This window comes from Sinohyriopsis cumingii, unplaced genomic scaffold (genome assembly GCF_028554795.1).
Source record: "Sinohyriopsis cumingii isolate HCF-2022 unplaced genomic scaffold, ASM2855479v2 utg000379l, whole genome shotgun sequence".
Lineage (NCBI taxonomy): Eukaryota > Metazoa > Mollusca > Bivalvia > Unionida > Unionidae > Sinohyriopsis > Sinohyriopsis cumingii.
In genome coordinates, this window is record NW_028315894.1 from 933100 (window position 1) to 954531 (window position 21432).

The 21432-nt window shown below is 31.5% G+C and overlaps 1 protein-coding gene across 2 annotated transcripts; it reads right to left on the reverse strand.

Moving 5' to 3' along the window:
* Positions 1-2092: 2092 nt before the first annotated feature.
* On the reverse strand, positions 2093-20193 carry LOC149774208 (uncharacterized). 2 transcript variants are annotated; one of them, XM_089945611.1, is made up of 8 exons: positions 19028-20193; positions 18364-18446; positions 17238-17394; positions 12373-12516; positions 8829-8894; positions 4286-4388; positions 2835-2989; positions 2093-2437 (listed from the first exon to the last, which is right to left on the reverse strand). In XM_089945611.1, the coding sequence occupies exons 2-6, from the start codon at positions 18436-18438 to the stop codon at positions 4375-4377; spliced, it is 456 nt and encodes a 151-aa protein (XP_089801737.1). In that variant the 5' UTR covers positions 18439-18446; positions 19028-20193; the 3' UTR covers positions 2093-2437; positions 2835-2989; positions 4286-4374. The 2 variants fall into 2 exon arrangements, with proteins under 2 accessions (XP_089801737.1, XP_089801736.1); XM_089945610.1 differs by having other exon boundaries at positions 2093-2552.
* Positions 20194-21432: the final 1239 nt, after the last annotated feature.

Consider the following 21432-nt stretch of genomic DNA (forward strand, 5'->3'; position numbering starts at 1 on the left):
CGTTTTAGGAAATGTAGAAATAGGAAAAATATGAAGTTCAAAATTAGGAGATTCAGAACCTGAAATTGTCAGAAATTTTAAATATTTAGGACTGACCCTAAGGAGAATAGTATATATAAGAATATTAAATCTGAACTTGCCTGTTGAATGTTAATTTATACTTTCTGATTGGACAGTAGTCCCAATTCTCACATACACGGCTGGGATATGGGGTTTTGAAATATTAGATATGTTGGAATTTATGACGTATACGCTTTATGGTGCTCTTGTAGAACCCCGCTTCAATTGCAAATGAAAGGATGAATTGTCGGTTATAGGGTAATTCTCATGATGGTAAATAATGGAAACTATCTTATATCATGTATCTAAGGCTATTGCATGATTATAATTATTCTGGTCTAGGCAGAAACAGACGGGTCTAGAGCATCACAACATGGAAACTGGGATTCGATTTATTTTGCTTAACCAAAAGATTCACAACAAATGCTGACTAGATACAATATTTATGCAAAGTCTTCACGATCATTTTGTACAAACTTGGAAATCATTCATTACAAATTCGGCAAAAGTGGATATATACAATATTTGAAACGGAATTAACATTAGAACATTATTTGTTAAAAGCCCTATCAAAACGATATTAGGTAAATATAACAATGTTTACTGATAGAGAATATAAGTTGCAAAATTCGCCTTGATATAAAAGATTGTGTATCCCTTGCATCCAATACTGTTTGGGTGACGAATTTCATACCTCCTTGAAATCAATCATAAAACTGATTACTTTTATCGTTCTATTTGTGTTAGTCATAATATCGATTCTGATGACCCATTTGATATCTTACAAGACACCAGTGCCAGTGTACTCGTCTCTTTGACAATAAATGAAACAAAACCGATAACTTCGGTCGGGGAGGTAAAAAAGTATGATATATATATATATATATATATATATATATATATATATATATATATATATATATATATATATATATATATATATTGAAAAAATGCCTAGACGCTGTATAGTTTACAGCTTTTGTGTACTCTTTCTCACTCTCTTGTCAGATTGGTCTATATATATATATATATATATATATATATATATATATATATATATATATATAAGTTTAAGGTCAATCACTATCATAAGTTATATTTTTGTTTGAACTGTTGATAATATTAACTAAGCTTTTCCCCTGATGAATGATGCTAAAACAAAACAGCTTTCGTCACTAACGCTTTGAAATTGTTTAATTCTTCTCAGTAAACAAATATCATTATTTGTTTATTATAAATGTACAAAGTGCATGCACTACATTTGTTTGTGAAGTTATCATCAACCAGTACATAAATTGCCTTTCCGGGGCCATTATGGCAAGACGACGATATAAAATTAGCTCTAAACATATAAGTGAGCGACATGTGTTAAGCGAAAACGGCCATAGGTGTCAAAACCTAATAGGAAATTATGCATTACTTAGGCATTTTCTTAAAATAAAATGCAAATCTTACAACGTTTGTCATTGGCATTTATGTACATAGCGTGCAAATGCACAATTTAGGATATAAAGTTTACGGAAAAGTAGAAGGTCATATTTCGTCTATATAAGTTTACTGTACATCTGACTATAGGCTTCTAATGACACTAACGGTACATACACCTTTGAGAAGCAACGTCGCTGGCTGTATTCAGGCTGTAATTGTGGACGTAGTTCAGTAATGATCACATCAAGGGAATGTGTATATTATTATTAGATAAAAGGGCCAGAAATATCTGCAACGAATATATAGAGAAACAAGCAATAACACACCATCGACTATTCACTCCACTGTGTCTAGACATTCATGTTTAAAAAGCTAAATACCACCAGTATTGAAAACATGTTCGAGAATAAGAATACATATCAAAGTGTATTTTTATGATCTACGCGTGATAGCGCAGTGACAAGGTTATTGATACAGAAAATATATTCATATATTTTCCAGTCTTTTTATGCCAGCTTTAGAAATTCAAATTCTGCCCTCAAGGTTTACATCTTCTAAGTATTATAACACAGTGACGCTGGTATATCATGCAAAAAACGGCGCATATACATGCATATTTTATTTTTCATTTTGGAATCTTTCGGTTTTTTAAATGATTTAAATTCAAGTTAAATCACACTAAGCTACTACAAATACTAACCATGTTTTCAATTTCTTAATTTGATCGTTTGCAATAAAGCATATTTTATTAATTAGCAATTCAATTTAGTTTTCAAATTATTATTTCAGAAGATATCGCTGCACAGCATGTAGATAATTTGTCTGAAGATTTTGGCAATTCTTAGCAAAGGGATATCATTATATCGTGTGTTGTTCGGAGGATCTGTACTGCCTTTCCTGATCCAAATCTGAACAACACTGGACTCCATGAGGCTGACAGCGAATAAATCTACAAAGAAGATTGGTGAATAACACTCCATCTACCAGATGCTGGACTCCTTCGTCATTCATGTGAAACAACTGTCCACTTCTGAACACAGGTTTTACTAGGCATTCAATATAATCTGCAGAAAAGCAAATTGTCATACAAAAAGATATGTCCAAAATGCAACTTGTTTTGAATATAATGATTAAATTAAAATTAACTGTGTTGAAAATGTTGCAATTGTACATATGGTTTTCAAGAGGGAATAAAGCATGACTATTAAAATTAATGTTTCAACTTCAACAAATATTTTGCCTTTACTATTTTAAATTAATACAAACTATAGCTATTTGCACTTAGTATAACACTATTTGTCCTTCAGAAAAAATGATATATTATTTTGTTAATTGCTAATTCATACCTTCGCTAAACGTTCAGTCAGTTAGGAATTTCCTGACATTGTGTTCCCCTTTTTGTACTTTGGATACATTACTCTGCATTTGGCTCTCACATCCTTAGTGCAAGCTGACTTTTGTTGGCGGTTTTTCATAAAAATGCAATACAGCTATCCAAGGCCTATTTAGAAATAAATAAAGATGTCAAATAAATAATTCCATCCAAATATAGATCATATTTCAGATAGAGATTTTGCTGTAAACTATTCAAAAAACTAAATAACTGAATACACATTTATATTTCGAGTTATCAAAAAATCAGATCTAACATATATGATTAAATTTCAAGATGACTATACTGACTATAATGTAAGCCACACTTTAACAACCATAGACCAACCGTCTTTGGTACAAAATTATTGATCACTTAGTGGCATCCCTCCATTGCTGAAGTTTGTTGCCTGGGCAACAGTATTGATATATCTTTTCTCGTTCGAGTGATTTCCCAGACTTTGTAACCAGGGTGTTATATATGAGCAGCCTTTTTCTTTTGGTACGGCAAATATATATTTAGAAAATTAAAAGTATTAAAAAATATTTGATTCAATGGTACCTATAGCACGCCAAGTGTAAATATAAATCTTTTTAGTAACTGATTTTACGCGGTAGTTTTATTAATGAATATATAGGACTTCTGTCCTAAATGTACCACCTAATTTAAGTATGATTTTTTTGACAATAATTACAACGATATTGACGTTGGTACTTCTTCACTTCATACATGCAATTTATTTGCAAATATAAATGCAAATGCATTTCAAATTTTACTATGCCAGACATTAAAACAATCTTGATTGTCCATCATATTTTTCCTCACCAGTTTCACTATTTGAATATATATGAGATTGTGGATTTTATTACATATCATGGTACTAAAAGAATTCCACACTCATTATCCGACCTTAATTTTATATTAATCTCTAACATAATATAGCAGCAATATCATATCCCAAGTAAATTTACATTTTATTTTTTGTAGGTGCTTAACGGAATGTCCAACAATAGTTCCCTTATATTCAGTTTTGTTGATGAATTTGCAAGCGTTTAGCGTCACGTTTAACAATATATCAACTGTATTGTAGTGACCAGCTTAATTTATGTTGGAAGCTGCAGTACCTTTACAAACCCACTGACCAGCCACAAATAAGAAACTTTATCACATAATGATCTAAATATGATTTAAACCTATAAACTTGTGAAAGCAGGTAAATAAGTGTAATTGTAAACAAATCACCAATGCCACAGATACCCTTACTCTGTTTTCGAAATGTACATGATGCCATTTAAAATTCCAATTGCAACAAAATCATCAACATACATTGATGCAATATTACAAGGCGTTAAATGTTCATATAAACAGAATGTGTTCAATATTGCAGACGAAAAAGTCAATATTGTGTTCACTATTATGTTTTACCTGTACTAGATCCAAGTCACACAACAATGCCCTCGTCTAATTCCAGCACAATGTAACTGCCATATTGGCACTGTGTCCAGGCGACTTAGCTATATCATCTCCCCTAAATGAAACAGATCTATGTTTTCAGTGATCATGCCGAAAGTTCGAAACAGCAGGGAACGGGTAGAGTTTATGATGGTTGATGTAGATCGACAGATTTATGCAAAACCCATTCATCTGTTTGTACATACATAAAGCTTTACTAACAACTAAATCCGAAGATAAAATTTCTGCTGATCTTAACAATTTCCCGATGGTTTAATTGCAACAAAAGACTATTTAAATCAGTGGCTGTGGCGACATGCAAGCAGCTCTTGCACTCTTGTTTATTTTTTCCACATATTCAATCACACAATCAATTTCACCTACTGTTTTTGACATTAGGAGTTTCGCCAATTACTTTGGTGCACTCGGTGCAACAACTAAAGAAATCTATCAGATTTGATTCAATTACTACTTATTTAGCCTTTTCATCAGCTTTAACATACCTGAAACATAAAAAATTGATTTATATAATGAACGCCCTTTCAAAGGTAAAGAATACTATAAGTTCAACATATACCTTAGAATGGTTGATTTCGGTGCCTTAATATAAGTTTGGTATTGCGTAGACAATTTATATATCTTTATGTTGCCTTAACCACCAATGGATGCGTTTGGAGGATTCACTCAATTTTATATACATTATGTAATTATCCTGACTATTTTACTTTTGTCTGTGAAAGCTATTGTAACATTTATAAAGTTTTAGATATTAAAATTATTTGCGGATAAATAAAACTAATTCCTAAATCTACTATCATGTATTCAATAAAAGTCAATATGTGCTAAAATATAAAGCGTTTGAAACATGCATCAAAATTACATGTAATTTTAATGTTTACTTAGCAATTTGTCGAAATAATTTATGATGAGCAAATCATCTCTCTTCTCCGAACATTCTTTAAATTATTTCTCGCGATCGCCAATATGTCTGATGTTAAAACATGTAGTAATCAGAAATATCAGACTTGAGTGAGATGTGTGAGTTTATGTAGTGCCAAACATTTATTGTGCTATTAGAAATTTAATTGACCAATGAAGCAGTTAACTTATTAGTCTTTTTCTTTTCTGTAACCATAATATAGCCTTTTCATATCATCAGTATTTCATATAATTGATATTACTTTAATGTGAATTCGTTATGGTTGTAATATAAGCTGTGTTCTGAAGCGTATCTTATATTGCACCATGACCAATTCCTAGAAGAAAATGTTTTAGTTTTGTCGACGTCTTCACATTTCCAGCTTGATACGGAGATTTGTTGCAAATTTAAGTGATAGTTCTCTGCTGTTTAAAGTCAGCGAAGTCTTTAAAGCATATTATAATATTAGCCGATATCCACTGTTTACCGCAATAATCTTAACGTTTATTCGTTATGATCATATGGGCCAAAATCTCTGCACATATAAAGAAAGTATACAAATAACCTAATTTTGAAAAATTATTGATATATAATCAGCAGGAGCGTTTATAAATGTCTTATCACCATAATGCTAGTTCCTAGAATTACTGAATTTCAATCCTGCTGTTAAGTATATTTAATCTGCTTTGTTTGTTACTTACAATTACTACTTTTTATGTTTATTTTATTCTGTTTAAACAAGTAATACATATTCTCTATGTGTATGTGTTTAAGATCAGTATTATTATTAACAAATTAAGTAAATATGCTTATTTGGGTATAGGTTTTTGAATTTCCTAAGTGAAATATATATATATATATATATATATATATATATATATATATATATATATATATATATATATATATATATATATATATATATATATATATATATATATACATATACACACACATATATATATATATACACCAGGTTAATGTTTTATAAAAGTCAGGATCATTCTAGAAGGTTATTTTCCATTAGGTAATAGGTTTATTTAATAGAAAATGGTTATTATGCCTGAGGTCAAGTAGAAAACTATATAATCTTAAAATCGTGAGGGCTTGGCATTTTTGCTTTAACAAATGTGAGACGTTTCCATTGTATAGCACATGGTGAATATATTATAATATAATGTTTGCGCATTTTAGAACAGATGGATAGGAACCCAAGTATTCAAATTCTTCATTTCAGGCCCGTGTACAGTTTTAACAATATTTTCAAAGTAAGGTAAACTACTTTTGAGAAAATATCCATTTCTTGTATTTCAATCGAATAATAAATACATTCATTATAGATCAAACATGCAGGTTTGTGACTGACCTAGTATTTGTCTCTTTAATACTAGATTAACTGCAAACCACTGTTCTCATAAAATCTCTCAAGATAGTTTGTAAGCTGTTTCGTCACGAATGTAAACCTTATCAAAGCTGGAAATTACATTACCTTCCCTGAAACCAGTGTGACAGTGACGCGGACAATGATCTCGCTAACGTATTACTGTAAGGATTAAAGTATAAAATATTGCAAAAGGTTATGACATAAATATAATTAGAACTGACTGATGATGTCGCATACACCTCCCCTATATATAGCCATACGTCATGCCTATCGTTAGGAAGAAATATGCTAGGAAGTATAGCAATTCTATGCTGTAAGCCTATTACTCACAGATAATAAGGCAAGCATATCACCTGATTAAAACAATCATATATAATGAATTCCACATAGCAAGCAGCGATTGTCTATCAGAAAACCAATGGAATACTGATTTAACCTAATACGCTTCTAGAAATACCATTGCTCCATGGTATACGATATATCAAGCTTGCATATCTCTCATGACCGTCGGAAAGACACGAGTTGGATAGGGGGAGGGAGAGATTGAGAGATAGCGAAGAAGAAATATGTTTTGAGATTTAGTGTTCTACCATTGCAAAAGGGCGTTACTTCGTCGTCTTTTGTACCTTATTTTATATCCTTTTATATTTTCGTTTTTCGATATAATGTCAAAGCGAGTTGGTACATTGTCATTTTTCAGTTGTTCTTTTAATGGTTTAAAAAATCTTATTTACCTTATATGATGCTCTGCGATAGATTAAGCTGCTTGTAAAACAAAATTCGTAAAAAGACTCTATGCCTCTTCTTTATATATATATATATATATATATATATATATATATATATTTTTTTTTTGCTACTCATAAAAAGTGGGCACAAGACAACACCTTTAACACCTTTTCCTTTTCCATACCTCACAAGTTCTGACATAACTTATTACATAAAACACATTATTTACACTAAATTAACATGGTTTCCTTTTCAATTGGTAGCAGTTGAAATCTGTACGTTGATATCATAATTCAATATATACATGGGTCTTCGGTGTTTCACGACGAACTTTTATTCTCATTTGTAATGAACACATATAGTTGCCTTTTTTGGAACAGAAGTTTATAATCGATTTAACAACGAATGTCCAAAGATTAATCCGTACGAATTTGTAGAATTATATGGAAAACTCCTGAAAAAAAAATAAATAGCAGTTTTCCATTTTCATATTGTTAGAAGAAGTACAAAAAGGTTTTAGTTTGCTGATAGTGGACCTTTCAAAGAGTCCTATTTATCTCTTGTTAATTCGTTTATGAATTGATTAGAAGAGTAAAAGAACATATTTCTATTACAATAAATAATTTAAGGATTTTTACTTGGATAAAGATTGATTTTGGTAAGCCCTTTGCGTTCTATAACATAATGCATAAATAAATTAAGCAGTCGATACAATATTCTTAAATGAGTCATGTCATTGGTAACCAAAATGAAGAGGGATCTTTTATGATGATATTAAAATAACGGACATCTGTTTAAAATATAGTGATAGTTACTATATTTTAGACAGCCACTATACAAAAATAAATCATGATGAAAATATAACTACAATCGGGATACAATACCTTGCTATTATGCAACTGGCAGAAGACGGGTATCTGTTCCATTTAAAAGTGCATTTAAATATCAAGTCTATAAATAAATAGGATAAAGATAGAATGTCCTTTAGCTATGACACTAAGACAAATAAGATTCAGATAATTTCAGCAGCAGTCTGTATTTTTCATGTAGACGAACTCATAAAACTGTTTCAATAACTTTCATTTAAACATATAGACAATAAAGAAAATTATTTAATTAGTATTGGCGGAAGGCGGAATATACGTCACAATTATGATATTACCAGCATTCATTAATCTACAAAATGTTACAGGAATTCACATTATTAAAAAAAATGTGAAATGCATTAATTATTGAAGACTTCTGTACTTTAGATGAATAGATTGTGGGGTAAATTTAATGCTTGCAGAGGACATTTGAACAAACGATGCTTACATAATTAATAACCCGCTAAATAGCTTATGAAGATTGGCATGTTATTTGCATTCTTTAATGCTGTAATAAATTTGAATCTCATGCAACTGTTATGTATCTATTCATATATGCATGATTGTGGGTCTCTGTATTTATGTCTGGCTTCATATCTGTGTATGTATATCACTTACTGGTTTGAAGTAGTTCTATGGAGGAGTGTTTTGCCTCAGCCATCTTCCGACAATAATGGTCCTGACCTGTAATTAATGCATTTATCAAAAACTGTGTAATATGCAAGCCTCATCAGTAGCTGTTGCCAAAATTTAATCGTAAAAGGCAAACAAATTCCTGTTTTTATTATCAGACAGGCACTGTACGAACATATGAATGATACTGAAAACACTAAATGCAACCATCATATGCTAGAATACATTTAAACATGAAGTCTTAAACAAACAATATTAATATAGCTGTGAATTTCTTTATGTTGCTCCTATAATAAATATATTTAAGAAAATATGAGTCTTTGTATCCGATGTATATAACCTAAAGTTGTTTATAAAGTTAATTTAAAGCATATAAACGACAGAAAAATTATTTAAGAAATACTGATAGTAACTTGATAGTATCACACAAGTATCAACCTACTCCCTATTTATTGGCTTATTACATTTTCTAACAAAGAAAATATGACGCATATGACCTTCAAATAAATATTTTATTTTAATATTTTAAAAAAGCAAGCTATCGAAATAGGTTTATTTGCTAATACTGTAAAGATAACAGTCTTATTTATGAAGAACTTTGCTCTGTTTCCGTCGGTCATATAAATTAGTTCCACAATAATGTAGCTGAATCAGAATAAATCGTCATAACCAAACGAAAGGAGATGCGTTGATTAAGAATTTCAGTTAGATGGCATCACTTCGAATATTCAACATTTATTTAATGGATCATTCTATTCAGTTAGACCAAACCCATAAAGTTCTATAAATCATTAATAAATTTGAAGAAAATTTCACAAACGTCATAATGAATAAGAAACACACTACAGAGAACAGCAATTGAAATATAATAGGTGTGATACAAAACATTCTCATAATCTGTCACATGAACAAAAATGAAACTTAAATCAATGTATCGACGAAAGATACAGATCAGCGACCCCATATTCGATGAATTGTACATTTTCCCCACAAATACGCACCCATTGGAATTACTTTCCGTCCAAAACCCATAACATTATGATGAAAGACTACGGTTAGGTACCCTGGAAGACTTATGCTTTAACTCACATACTAACAATATATTAAACAAATGTTCACCACTTACAATATTCAACGTAGTTTATATTTTCATATGTCAATGACACTTCAGATTTCTTTTAAATCGCTTGAGAAATTCTATTAGGAATCTTTTCTCGTTACACTTTATGTAAGTTCTTTCAGCATAAATATACCACCCGGATGGCAAGGAAACTCATAAATACTACCATGATACATAAGACAGCGAAAAAGGTTTTGATTTAGTAAAACTGGCGCTTGAAAATAAACATTTTCAATGTGTCTATATCAATTGTATTCATACTGTAGGTACTTCAATCGCTTCTTTTTGTGCATCGCTATTCATGGGTAACGCAGAAAATGACTTCTTGAAACCTAGTGTATGGATGAACGTTAAATGTGACGTCTTTATCATATATTGTTGGATACATTTCAGCATTCAATTAAATTTATGTTCAGCGTATTGACGATTAAAATACATTTGTAGACGTATATAATTTAAAAACAGATGTAACGATTTCTGAAATAATATATATATTAAAAATAAAATTTTCGTCAATGTGTTGAATTTTCTGCAAGTTACCCAAAATCATGAAAAAAAAAATGGAATACTATACAATCAATCGAAGTGATAAAAGAAAATGATTTCTGAATATGATGCGAAGAGACATTCTTTGACCGACCTATATCAGCGTTTTTGAAAAGAAATAATCCAATTGGTATTATATACGCAGCTTTAGAAAAATTATCTCCTCTAATCCAGCTTGATTTACTGCAATGCAAAGTCAGACACAAGAATGGAAAACTGTTGGCAGTCAAGCAATGTATCTATTTTATGAAATCTAATTTACTGATAGTATTGCTTGAACTGTTGAAACAAGGAGGGTGGTGGGTGTTGTCAGCATTGGCGGACAATTCCTTCGTATTTCTTCAGAAACGCCTACTGCTATATATTGCCAAAAGAAGGTTAGAAAGATTTTCATTTATATTTGATTTTCAGATATTAGGTTGCAACATCTAAACTATTTAAAGCAGTTATTTAACTCACGAATCACTAGCAGCAGCAGCAGAAACATTTTGGTATTTATAACAATTTAAGGTCGCTTACTGTTTACACATTTCGAAATTGTACTGTAATTTCGACTATATTCCAAGTGCAATTACATCCTCCTTACTTCACTCAAAATGAAATAAACATTAAATTCCATAGCGTCTTTTTGACAATTGCAATTGAAAGACTTTATATTTTGTCCACAATTTGATTTCAAATATTCAATGACAGAACAGAAACACGCTTCTCCCTCGCTGCTTCAATCCGATGTATTTCATGTAGAATTTACACAGATGAATCCAGTCCAGAAACACAAAATTTCGTAGAATCGACAAAAATACTAAAATCTATTCATTCAAGATCAAATGGAAAAGTTGGTGCAATGCGCATTCTTTCTCAATATGACTCCAAATTTTAATTTTAAGTAGACCAAAACGCTATTTTCTTTCGAAAGTTATGTGTAGCGCACGACTATGTTCAAATTTATCTGGGCGGAGTTATGTGCGCATAATTAATGCTGTTGTTGTGTAATGATGATTATGCGCTTGTGTTTTTAGTTTTGAATGCGGCATACATTTAGTTACTTTGTTTCTTATAGTGTATTTTGTTCATATAATTAAGCCTTAGGCAGAATAAGAAAAATGAGCATATGATAAAATGTGTACTGCATTTGTATGATAAAATATGAACTCGTTTTGTCGGATGGATATACTGCACTCCCAAGGTAGGGTCGTGTAGTATTCCACCCGAAAAACTCATTCATATTTTCCCATACAATTGTTGTAACCTATAATTACAGTTCAATAGAAGAAAAGGAAATCAGCCAAAATAATAATAATGTTAAAAATCATAATAAGTAAGACTTTGATTGGGATGCTAATACGTTTTTCTCAATGTTCTTTTCAGATATTAACTGTATTGTAAAGCTGAGTGGGTGTTTTCATATATTTGTATATGCGTTACCGGTTATTATTATTATTATTATTATTATTATTATAGACAATTAGTGTTTATCAAGGCTCTATTTAAATTTGAAAATATAAATATAATTATAGTTCAGTGCATGTTCCTAAAAGTAACTTTAACTAATAAATTAATATAAAATCTGAGCATTAGCAGTTTAATATTTCTAAATACTTATTATCAGTTATTAAAATTAAGCATATCTGTTCAAATGCAAACTCCAGCTGTGGCATCAATGAGTTTTTTCTATCAAGAAATAGTGCAGCTAATACCTGAGTACTGAATTTTAAAAGCTTTGAATTGTATGATTGTTAATATATTCAACAAATACGGGACTATTATATATGAAACGTGTTTGAATTATTTATTCAAATATTATTTCGGAAAAGGAGATTTATTATAGTTTAATTAGATTTATTGCATTTGTCAGCTACTTACGAATCCTCCGCCATACAAGAAACAAACAGCATACGACAAGAATAGAAAGCACAACAAGAAATGAAACCATGGCAGTAATGACCACAGGAAGGTGTATGTTTACAGCGTCTAATGGGTTGATTCCCTTTGGTACATCTGTTGAAGCTGGAAAAATGCATGTACATATTTGTTAAAATGAAAATAATATTCTGTCTTAGATTGTTAAGACCTGTATTTACTTAGACTGATATTTAAGAATAAGCTCAAAGTCTACCAAATTTTATTTCGTCAAAGTGTAAACTAAATGAAAATACTAGCAAATGAATGTACATATGTCAGCATTCTTTACTTAATACCATTAGAAAGAATATATATGAACAAGTATTCAATAATCAGATATTTTTAATATGAAGCTTGATGATATATTGTATAAACGTTAAGAGACAACATTTTATACTGACAAGGAAAAGCTTTAACTTGCCCTTGGACACGATTAAGATTTCGTGATGATGTGAATAAAAACAATATAATTTCAGTGACTTTATCTTAAACGTATAAAGATCATGCGAATGTAGAAACGATCGGTGTGGTACGTAAAATTGATTAATATACATAATTGTTGCTATTTGAGCCTTTGTAAGGGTCCCATTCATGTTTCATTAGAATGAATTGCAAAACATTCCTTTGATGAAAACAGTCTCTTACAAAACAATAAATACTTATTAATCTGATAATGTTGTTTAAAAAATAAAGTTAGGGCAAGAAACTCGTAGGCATATTTTGGGCAGACGACGATAAAGAAACTTGAATGGCTGATTGATGCCAGTGCAATTGGAATTAAGTGCCTTGTAGTTAGATATTCCACGACAGGATTGTCCAAACAGGTTCTGAATTGAAGTAAACGTTGGTGCCATTATGTAGAAGATGAAATGCTAGTACGAATGTGGTAAACCACTCATCACGCTGAATCAATCTGTGTAGTTTCGTAGTTGTAAGGTAAACACAAAGTTTGATTTATCTTGGTAAAAAAAGTTTTAAAAAAATAGAACTAAAAAAAAACGTGATGTAAGAATCAAATAGTTAAAACTAAACGCGTCATTCAAGCGTGAAACATATGTCACACTGGGCTAAGTTTAGCATGTTTGCAATGATTACATGTGCCACAAGCACAATTTACGGAAGTCGATAGAAAATATAAAACCGCACACCATAATGCTGTGTTGGCATGATTTAAATTTGTTCTCCCGACTTGCGTCCAAACAAAGTTTGAGGAGTCTATAAATAATATATTTAAATGTTACTGCATTTGTATGGGAAAATATGAACGAGTTTTTCGGATGGAATACTACTACAAAACCTTACTTTGGGATTGCAGTATATCCATCTGACAAAACGAGTTCATATTTCCCAAAACAAATGCAGCAACCTTTTTCATATATCATCATTTTTCTTATTCTACCCAAGGCTTAATTATATAAACGAAATACACTACAAGAAACAAAGTAACTGAATGCATGCCGTATTCCAAACTAAACACACAAGCGCAAATTCATCATTCCACAACAGTAACAATATTAGTGCGTACATAACTCCGCCCAGATAAATTTGAACTTAGTCGAGTGCTGCACATAACTTTTGAAAGGAAATGGCGTTTTGGTCTACTTAAATTTAAAATTTAGATTATTATTGTCAATGAATGCGCATTGCAACAACTTTTCCATTTGATCTTGAATGAACAGCTTTTGGTATTTTGTCGATTCTACGAAATGTCGTGATTATGGACTGGATTCTGGATTCTTATGAGCAAATTCTTCATGAAATACATTGGATTGAAATAGCGAGGGGGAAACGTGTTGATATCTGCAAGTGCGTTTCTGTTCTTTCATTTAATATTTGAAATCATAATGTGGGGAAAATATGAATTCTTTCATTTACAATTATCAAAAAGACGATATGGAATTTAATGTTTATTTCATTTTGAGTGCAGTAAGGAGGATGTAATTGCACTTGGAATATAGTCGAAATTACACTACAATTTCGAAATGTGTAATCAAGCTTGAGAACCTGTAGCATGGCGCATGTAATTCCGATTTGCAGAACTAAGGAAATTTAGGACGTAAAACTGTAAGCATATTTTTTTCCATTCTTATTACCAGCTAAAGAAGACAGTTTGTGCCTTGTCACTTGCGTGTAATTTGTAGGTACTAGTAATTTTATGAAATCTGGCATCTCCCGCCTAAATCCGAAATATTCAATCTTAAAAGTTAACGCGAATTGTAGCAAAGCAGCTGGTATGTGACAGTCCACGAAACATATGCTTTAGTTCATTCAGAAACGAATGTAATCAACCAAAACGTAAACCGCCTACTATGTGAGTGTACATGATTTGTTTACAAAAAGTGCTGGTCATCTGCATCCATTGTTTGTTTACAATAGAAATAGTTCCTTTATGAGTGCAATATGAAGTTGCGCGCGAGTTAGTATCGTAAAATACCGAACGATTCTGACAATGAAAAGTTAAAGGAGAAAAAAAATGAGCATATAATAATTTCAAAATTATTGAGAACATAACGGATAAAAGGCTAAAAGATAGACATTCGATCACCCAAAAGGTAACAGTGACCTTTTATTTCTGTAATCATGTAATTCTTAATAAGATGCAACTACACACGAGCATAATACCTAACATATAACATAATTGAATAGTGTTGTGGATGTTACTGGCGAATACATAAAAAATTGAAGTAGTTTATTAGTAACAATTAAATTAACGCATGTGTATATTATTATGTAGTATTCAGTTACGCTCACTGAGTTGCATTCTCGTACAAATATTCATGTGTGTATGTGAAGTTGGCCCATTATATTGATGCTGTAACCAACGAAATGCTGAAAATTAAAAAAACATTCACTATACTTTAAGTAAAGATATTTATCTAGAGTATGTGTGGTCAAATTAAGTTTTAAGATACATGTAAATACCGATTTTTGTAAGTGTAAGTGAAAGAAGGTAAAATATGTTGAGAGTGTAACGTACTAATATCTGAACATAAAACAGTGACTCAAGTGTTAGACTGAATCACAGTGACCTAGGGTATATGGAACGTGTAAGGAGCGAACGTAAAGAGCAAGCAAACACTCAAAGACACAACTTCACAAGCAGACGAACGAACAAAGAGAGCAGCACGTTATGTCCCATTAAATTGAAACTAAATGTGAGGGTGCAATGGCTGAAAAAGAACGAAATAAAGATCAATATCATCAGTTAATAAATACGTGGACAGAGGTTTCAAAGATGCATTAGCTGTATTTTGCAAGTTTGCTCACGTGATGCCTATAATAATTTTCTTGTTCATTGGCAGGTTGTTAGGCTGAGCATGTATCAGATAATAACTAGCTTAGTTGCCTGTCCTAGGACGCGAATAACAAAAGTAAAATTATTTTAACTAAAGAATTGGGTTGAGCAAGATTAAAAGAAAGTATGAACATTGAAATTAAAAAATGTTTTAGAAATAGGAATAATTGCAATTCAGCCTCGAGTTTCGAACTAGCGAACTCTATTTCTATATATACAGGAAACATGTGAACTCTTATTTATCACCCAGTACACACAGAAAAACAATATGGATGCATATATATGAAACTAGGTTAAATGTCCGTCCTAGTACAGGGACGAAAAAGTAAACAAAACAAATTTGGAGGAGCACGTTTTAAAACAATTTGAACATAAAGATACAAAAAAAGTAAAAAACATTTTGGGATGCGACCGCGGGTTTCGAACTCGCGACCTCTTGATTGGAAGTGGGAAACAGAAAGACAAATAATAGCCCATCCTAGGACGGGAGTGATGAAAAGAAGGTTTGTGCATAACAATTTGAAGAAAAAGGTAAAAACGAATTGGGATGAGCGAGTTTAAACAAAAGTTTGAAAACAAAAATCAAAGTATAAAAAACAATAAAACAAGACATTTGGGTTGCTGCCTCGAGTTTCAGACTCGCGACCTCTTTTTCGGCAGCCGGGACACACACAGTAAAAAAAAAAAGAAATAAAAAAAAGAAAAAAAGAAAGAAAGAAAGAGAAGAACAAATGTGTGTATGTGTGATTATTGACAGGAAAAGAAACGGGAAGATTAGCTGCATTGTCCACTACGAAAATATTAATTTGAATGAACTCCATATGTACATACAAGGTAAAAGACAACGTTATTGGTCGATCCCGGCTCTATTTGGTCTGACCAGAAAGATGTTTAACCTTGATAATTTGGTTGCCCCGTTGGCGCCTTTTAGATGTAGAGTGAAGTCATTGTTCAATCAAAGTATTACTGACATGTACCCTCAGTTATAAAAATGTGGAGGGATCATGGATAGGCGAGAGTCACAATGTAGGCCTTCAAAGACAAATGCAGCCATCAAAAGTAGCAGTGCATGAATTACAACAAAAACGAAACGACATGTGATAAACTGGTACATTAATTTTGGCCATGAAATCTCCCTCAGTGTGGGTCTGTTCCAGTCTAAAACTGGTAATAACGTTATATCTGTTTGATCAGGCCGTAACTATTATAGTGAAAGTCAAAAACGGACAAACCGATCTGTATGATACTTTGATAATCCGAATCGCATATCGACATGGAAAAACAAGAATATAGAGATAAGGATATTTGTATCTTTTACACTATGACGATATATGGTGCAACTAACAACTGTGCTATATTATTATCGCAAAGTTGTAAACTGTACCAGATATCGTGATAGTGTAAAATGCATTGGGACATAACACATTTTTAAGGAACAGAAGTCCTTTGAATGTACACAGATTTTTGTTTGAAGCACAAAGTGAAATCATAGTTAAATATATTTTGTATCTAACAAAAATAAACAACATACCTGTTTGTTCCGACACAATCGGACTGGTGCTTTCGTTCATATTGGTATGGTTTGTAACAGGGACACATAACTTCTGTGGATCATTTTCCATGCACTCGATTGCTGGCCCCTTTATACAGCAAAGAGAAGAGTGTATCTCTAAGTGACAACCGTCTGTCTGAAACACACCATTAATAGTTGACGTATCTAGTACTCTTGAATCGAATATCCAAAACCTGGACAATAAAGCTAAGGGTTTTTGTGTTTGTTATTGAGCACACGTGAGTGCATCTATCCGTATAGAAGAAAACCAATATCTGAGAAATAAAATATCCGCTGTCAAATGACTCACCTGATTTAATTACGTCATTAGCGTTACTATTTATTTATGTGCACTGCATATAACTGTTAATGCCTTCCTAGTTTGATTCCATGTATGGCGTTATCTTTAGGTTTATATACATTTTACAGAAATTGAACATTTTTAAGTTTTATCTTGTTGCACTTCACGTATAAATTTCTTTGGAATAGAGTTTCTAACTATGGTTTATGAGCAGTTAGTTATTACATGTTTCGAGCATCTGTAAAACACAATCTTGCAAACGATAGCTACTTTTGTGCTGCGGTGCCGTAAAGGGTTATTATAAACTATCGCTTCTTTCTCTTTCTTTGCCGATCAATATGATAAACTATGTTGTAAATAGCACCGATGCTTAAAAATCGAAGATTAAAGAGAGATGTATTGCGACACCTGTTGATAACAAGTGTGTGTGTGTGTGTGTGTGTGTGTTCATCAAACATTGACATAAGTATTGGCTGTACAATAAGAATAAGCAGTAATTTGAAGATCTTTATGTTATGCGGTAATCATGAGTGAAAAATCGGATTCTACATATTACAAATCATCCGCTTTATTACTTTGTTACATTCTAATAAAAGTGGAAACGTAATATGAATCGCACTTCTTCAGTATGAAATGTGTGTGTCACATAAAGGAAAACTCCATTCTATAATCGAGACATTGTGTGCGATATGGCGTATGTTTCGTTTTTGTAGACAAAACATATCCATGGAATGTAATGTGAGAGATGTATATTTAAATAAGTATATAGCAAAACGAACATAAAAACAATACTCAGTTTTATACCACTATGCTAACATTTCGTCCACCGCTCAACAACGGTGATAATGAAAGTCCTTCGCACGTACACCATTGCTGCATTGTTACTTCTTTGAATCGGAAAGAAGAATCAAGAAAATAAAAAATACATTTCATTTATATTAAGATAGGCTTTATTATCTGATATGTGTGAACTAAGGTATATATATATATATATATATATATATATATATATATATATATATATATATATATATATATAACACCGTATATTTTGCTTATTTATAGCATGAATTTTTATGGCATTACTGTATCAATAAATATACTGAAAATTCTTGGACAAACTTCAAAGTGTTTAGTCTTAATATGTCATATAAACGTTTGACTCTGTGTTACCATTAGGTTTAGCATACTCAATAGCAGCTGCACTTATGACATATATTATAATTAGTATGTAGTCCCAAGTCATGAAACATACGCACTCCCACCGTAGACAGCATTACATAATACACAATTTAAAACGAAATAAGAAATGATCCTTAAAAGTAACAAAAATCACAGCAGTTATAATAATATAATTGAATTAATTCTTTCATGAAGTTCATAATAGTGATAGACACCAGGACGAGGATACATACGAAGGATATTGAGAAAACTGAGTTCACGTTGTTCTAACATGCATTATGTATACCTATGACATTCAGAAAAATTGACCGAATGATCTGACTCTCTTTCCATGATATAACTGGATAGAGGGTGTAGTTTCCGGTGTCTTTAGAAGAGATATTCTTCAGCAAGATTCCTGCGACGCTAATTTGTTCTACTCTCCCCTGGTATTTCGAATCTACAGAGAAACCATTTTTTTCAGAATGATATGCAATCACTGTTGTAGTGTTAAAGCGCCATTGGAGCTGTCTTATCTCTTCATTCGGTTCTTTTTCGTACTCCCATGTCAAATTCGCAGTCTGGCCTGTGCACTTGCTAAGTTGTGACGGTGTTTTAATCCATTTTATTCCTACATTTTAAACGGAAAGAACAGCAAATCATTTTTCTCATACGTAGACGCTGTACGTTCCAGTTTGTTACCACAGGTAAATATATTTAAAGTCGTAATAATTTCTTGATAAAATAAAGGATATATTTTTAATTCGCTATGCAGAGGGAAAACTGCACTAAAATTATTGGTAAAAAAGTTTAAATCACCACTGACGCTTTCTGCGATATAGATTCATATTTGTATTATTTTGGGGATGAAGATTCGTATTAATGCAGATTCATATTTCAATGAGGAGTAAACATATGGGATTATCGTTAATGAGAAATGCAAGTTAAAATAAAAAGTCATATCACTGCACCTATAAGTCACTTTTTCCCACATTTTTCATAAACCAACTAAACGATCGTTCTTTCTGTTACTCGATATAATTATGACGATTATAGGTTTACTCATATCATACGAGCCACTGCTGTCAAACGTCGTCAAGTGAAGATTTTGTCAGGCTGAAAAAAATATGTAGATCGGAACTCTCCCTAATATTATAAGAAACTTATTTTTAATAGCTTGGCACAAAGCTCCTTCTGAATACCTTTTTCTGCATTTTTTTCGGACTACCTTTTTTCTTTTCGGTAATTAGATACAAGGGTATATTTCACATACATGATATGTTTGGTGTGTTTTTAATATTCATAGCATCGCTTCTATTATATCTTTTAGTGATGGAAAGGTCTGAGAAACACGTGCACCGTGCATTTTGTGCTATGAATTCAATATGCAGTTGATCCATTTTGAAATGACACATTAGTATTTATGAGTACCCGACCGTTACATACCGCGTTTGTCAGGTCATACCAGAAAGGAAAAAATAACTTTATCCAGGACAACCACCGCCATATTGGGGTGTGTGCTTGGGTGTTTGTGTACATGTCTCGTCTTAATATAACGCAAGTGCACTTTGTGGTAAGTTAAGAAAGTTGTAGATTTTGACCTTTTCTTGAAAACACTCTTAAGCACACCCACAAGCTAAGACATATTAATTAAATTATTATAAAGCATATGTTTCAGTTTAAATGCATTTCTTCTTATCAGATTACGCGAGAGAAAAAAAAATTAACGAAAAAATCACGAGGCAATGATTAACCAACCTGAATTGTCACGCTTTGTTTTGTATTGTCGATATTCGAGAATTAAAGAGTTGCTCGATAAATTTTCAGAAGCAATATAAATTTCATTTTCATTGCAATGTACAAAAACTGTGCGATCTATAACATAAATTAACTTTGTAGTGTATCGAAGAAGTAATTGAGCTCACACTTTATGTAAAAAAAATGTTCGATTTCTGGGTAATTTATTTAAAGGTCATATTTATTCGGCATGGTTACAGGCTTACCCTTTATGAGAAAATACAAAAGTAGGCAAACGTAGGTAAACGTTTAATTTCAACAACGTTGTTGTTTGTGTATTCTGTTAAGATAGGACCTTTTGTGAAGCGACGATGTTCGGCCTGAATCAACGTTGTCAATGACACTTTTCAATGGGATTGAAATGTTATCACTGAAGCACATTTGGACACCTGCGTTATGTTTATTTTTTTCTACAAATTACAAGAGCGAATCCATCGGAATAACGATGTGTAGAAACGGTTATTGGCAACATATTTTGCCACACTTTATCATAGGGGTTGACTGCATTATTAATATATATATATATATATATATATATATATATATATATATATATATATATATATATATATATATATATATATAATATATATATATATATATATATATATATATATATATATATATATACAGGAAACATGTTAATTATAAACAAATTCGAAGAAGGGATTTCGAAATTTATAAATATTACTGATAATTTTGTATTCTGCCTAAAGCGTGGTTGAATCAAATAGATCAAGTGTATAATTTCTTAAAGATGGCACTAATTCAAAATGTCTGATTAACTTAATACTTTAAATAAAATAACACAACCTGCTCTCTCATAATTCGGATAATAACATCTTGTGTTTATAAAGTTATTTACATACACACTTTGCCGATGTTGTAGTTCTAATGATCTATTATTATCACAGT

What these genes read in the sequence shown, in the direction of transcription:
- LOC149774208 (XM_089945611.1), bottom strand. Translation starts at nt 18,438, where the DNA reads ATGCAGCAATGGTGTACGTGCGAAGGACTTTCATTATCACCGTTGTTG. An exon ending in GACGAAATGTTAGCATAGTG is followed by an intron (nt 17,395 to 18,363) that starts GTATAAAACTGA and finishes GGTGTGTTTCAG; the next exon opens with ACAGACGGTTGTCACTTAGA. An exon ending in GATTGTGTCGGAACAAACAG is followed by an intron (nt 12,517 to 17,237) that starts GTATGTTGTTTA and finishes GCATTTTTCCAG; the next exon opens with CTTCAACAGATGTACCAAAG.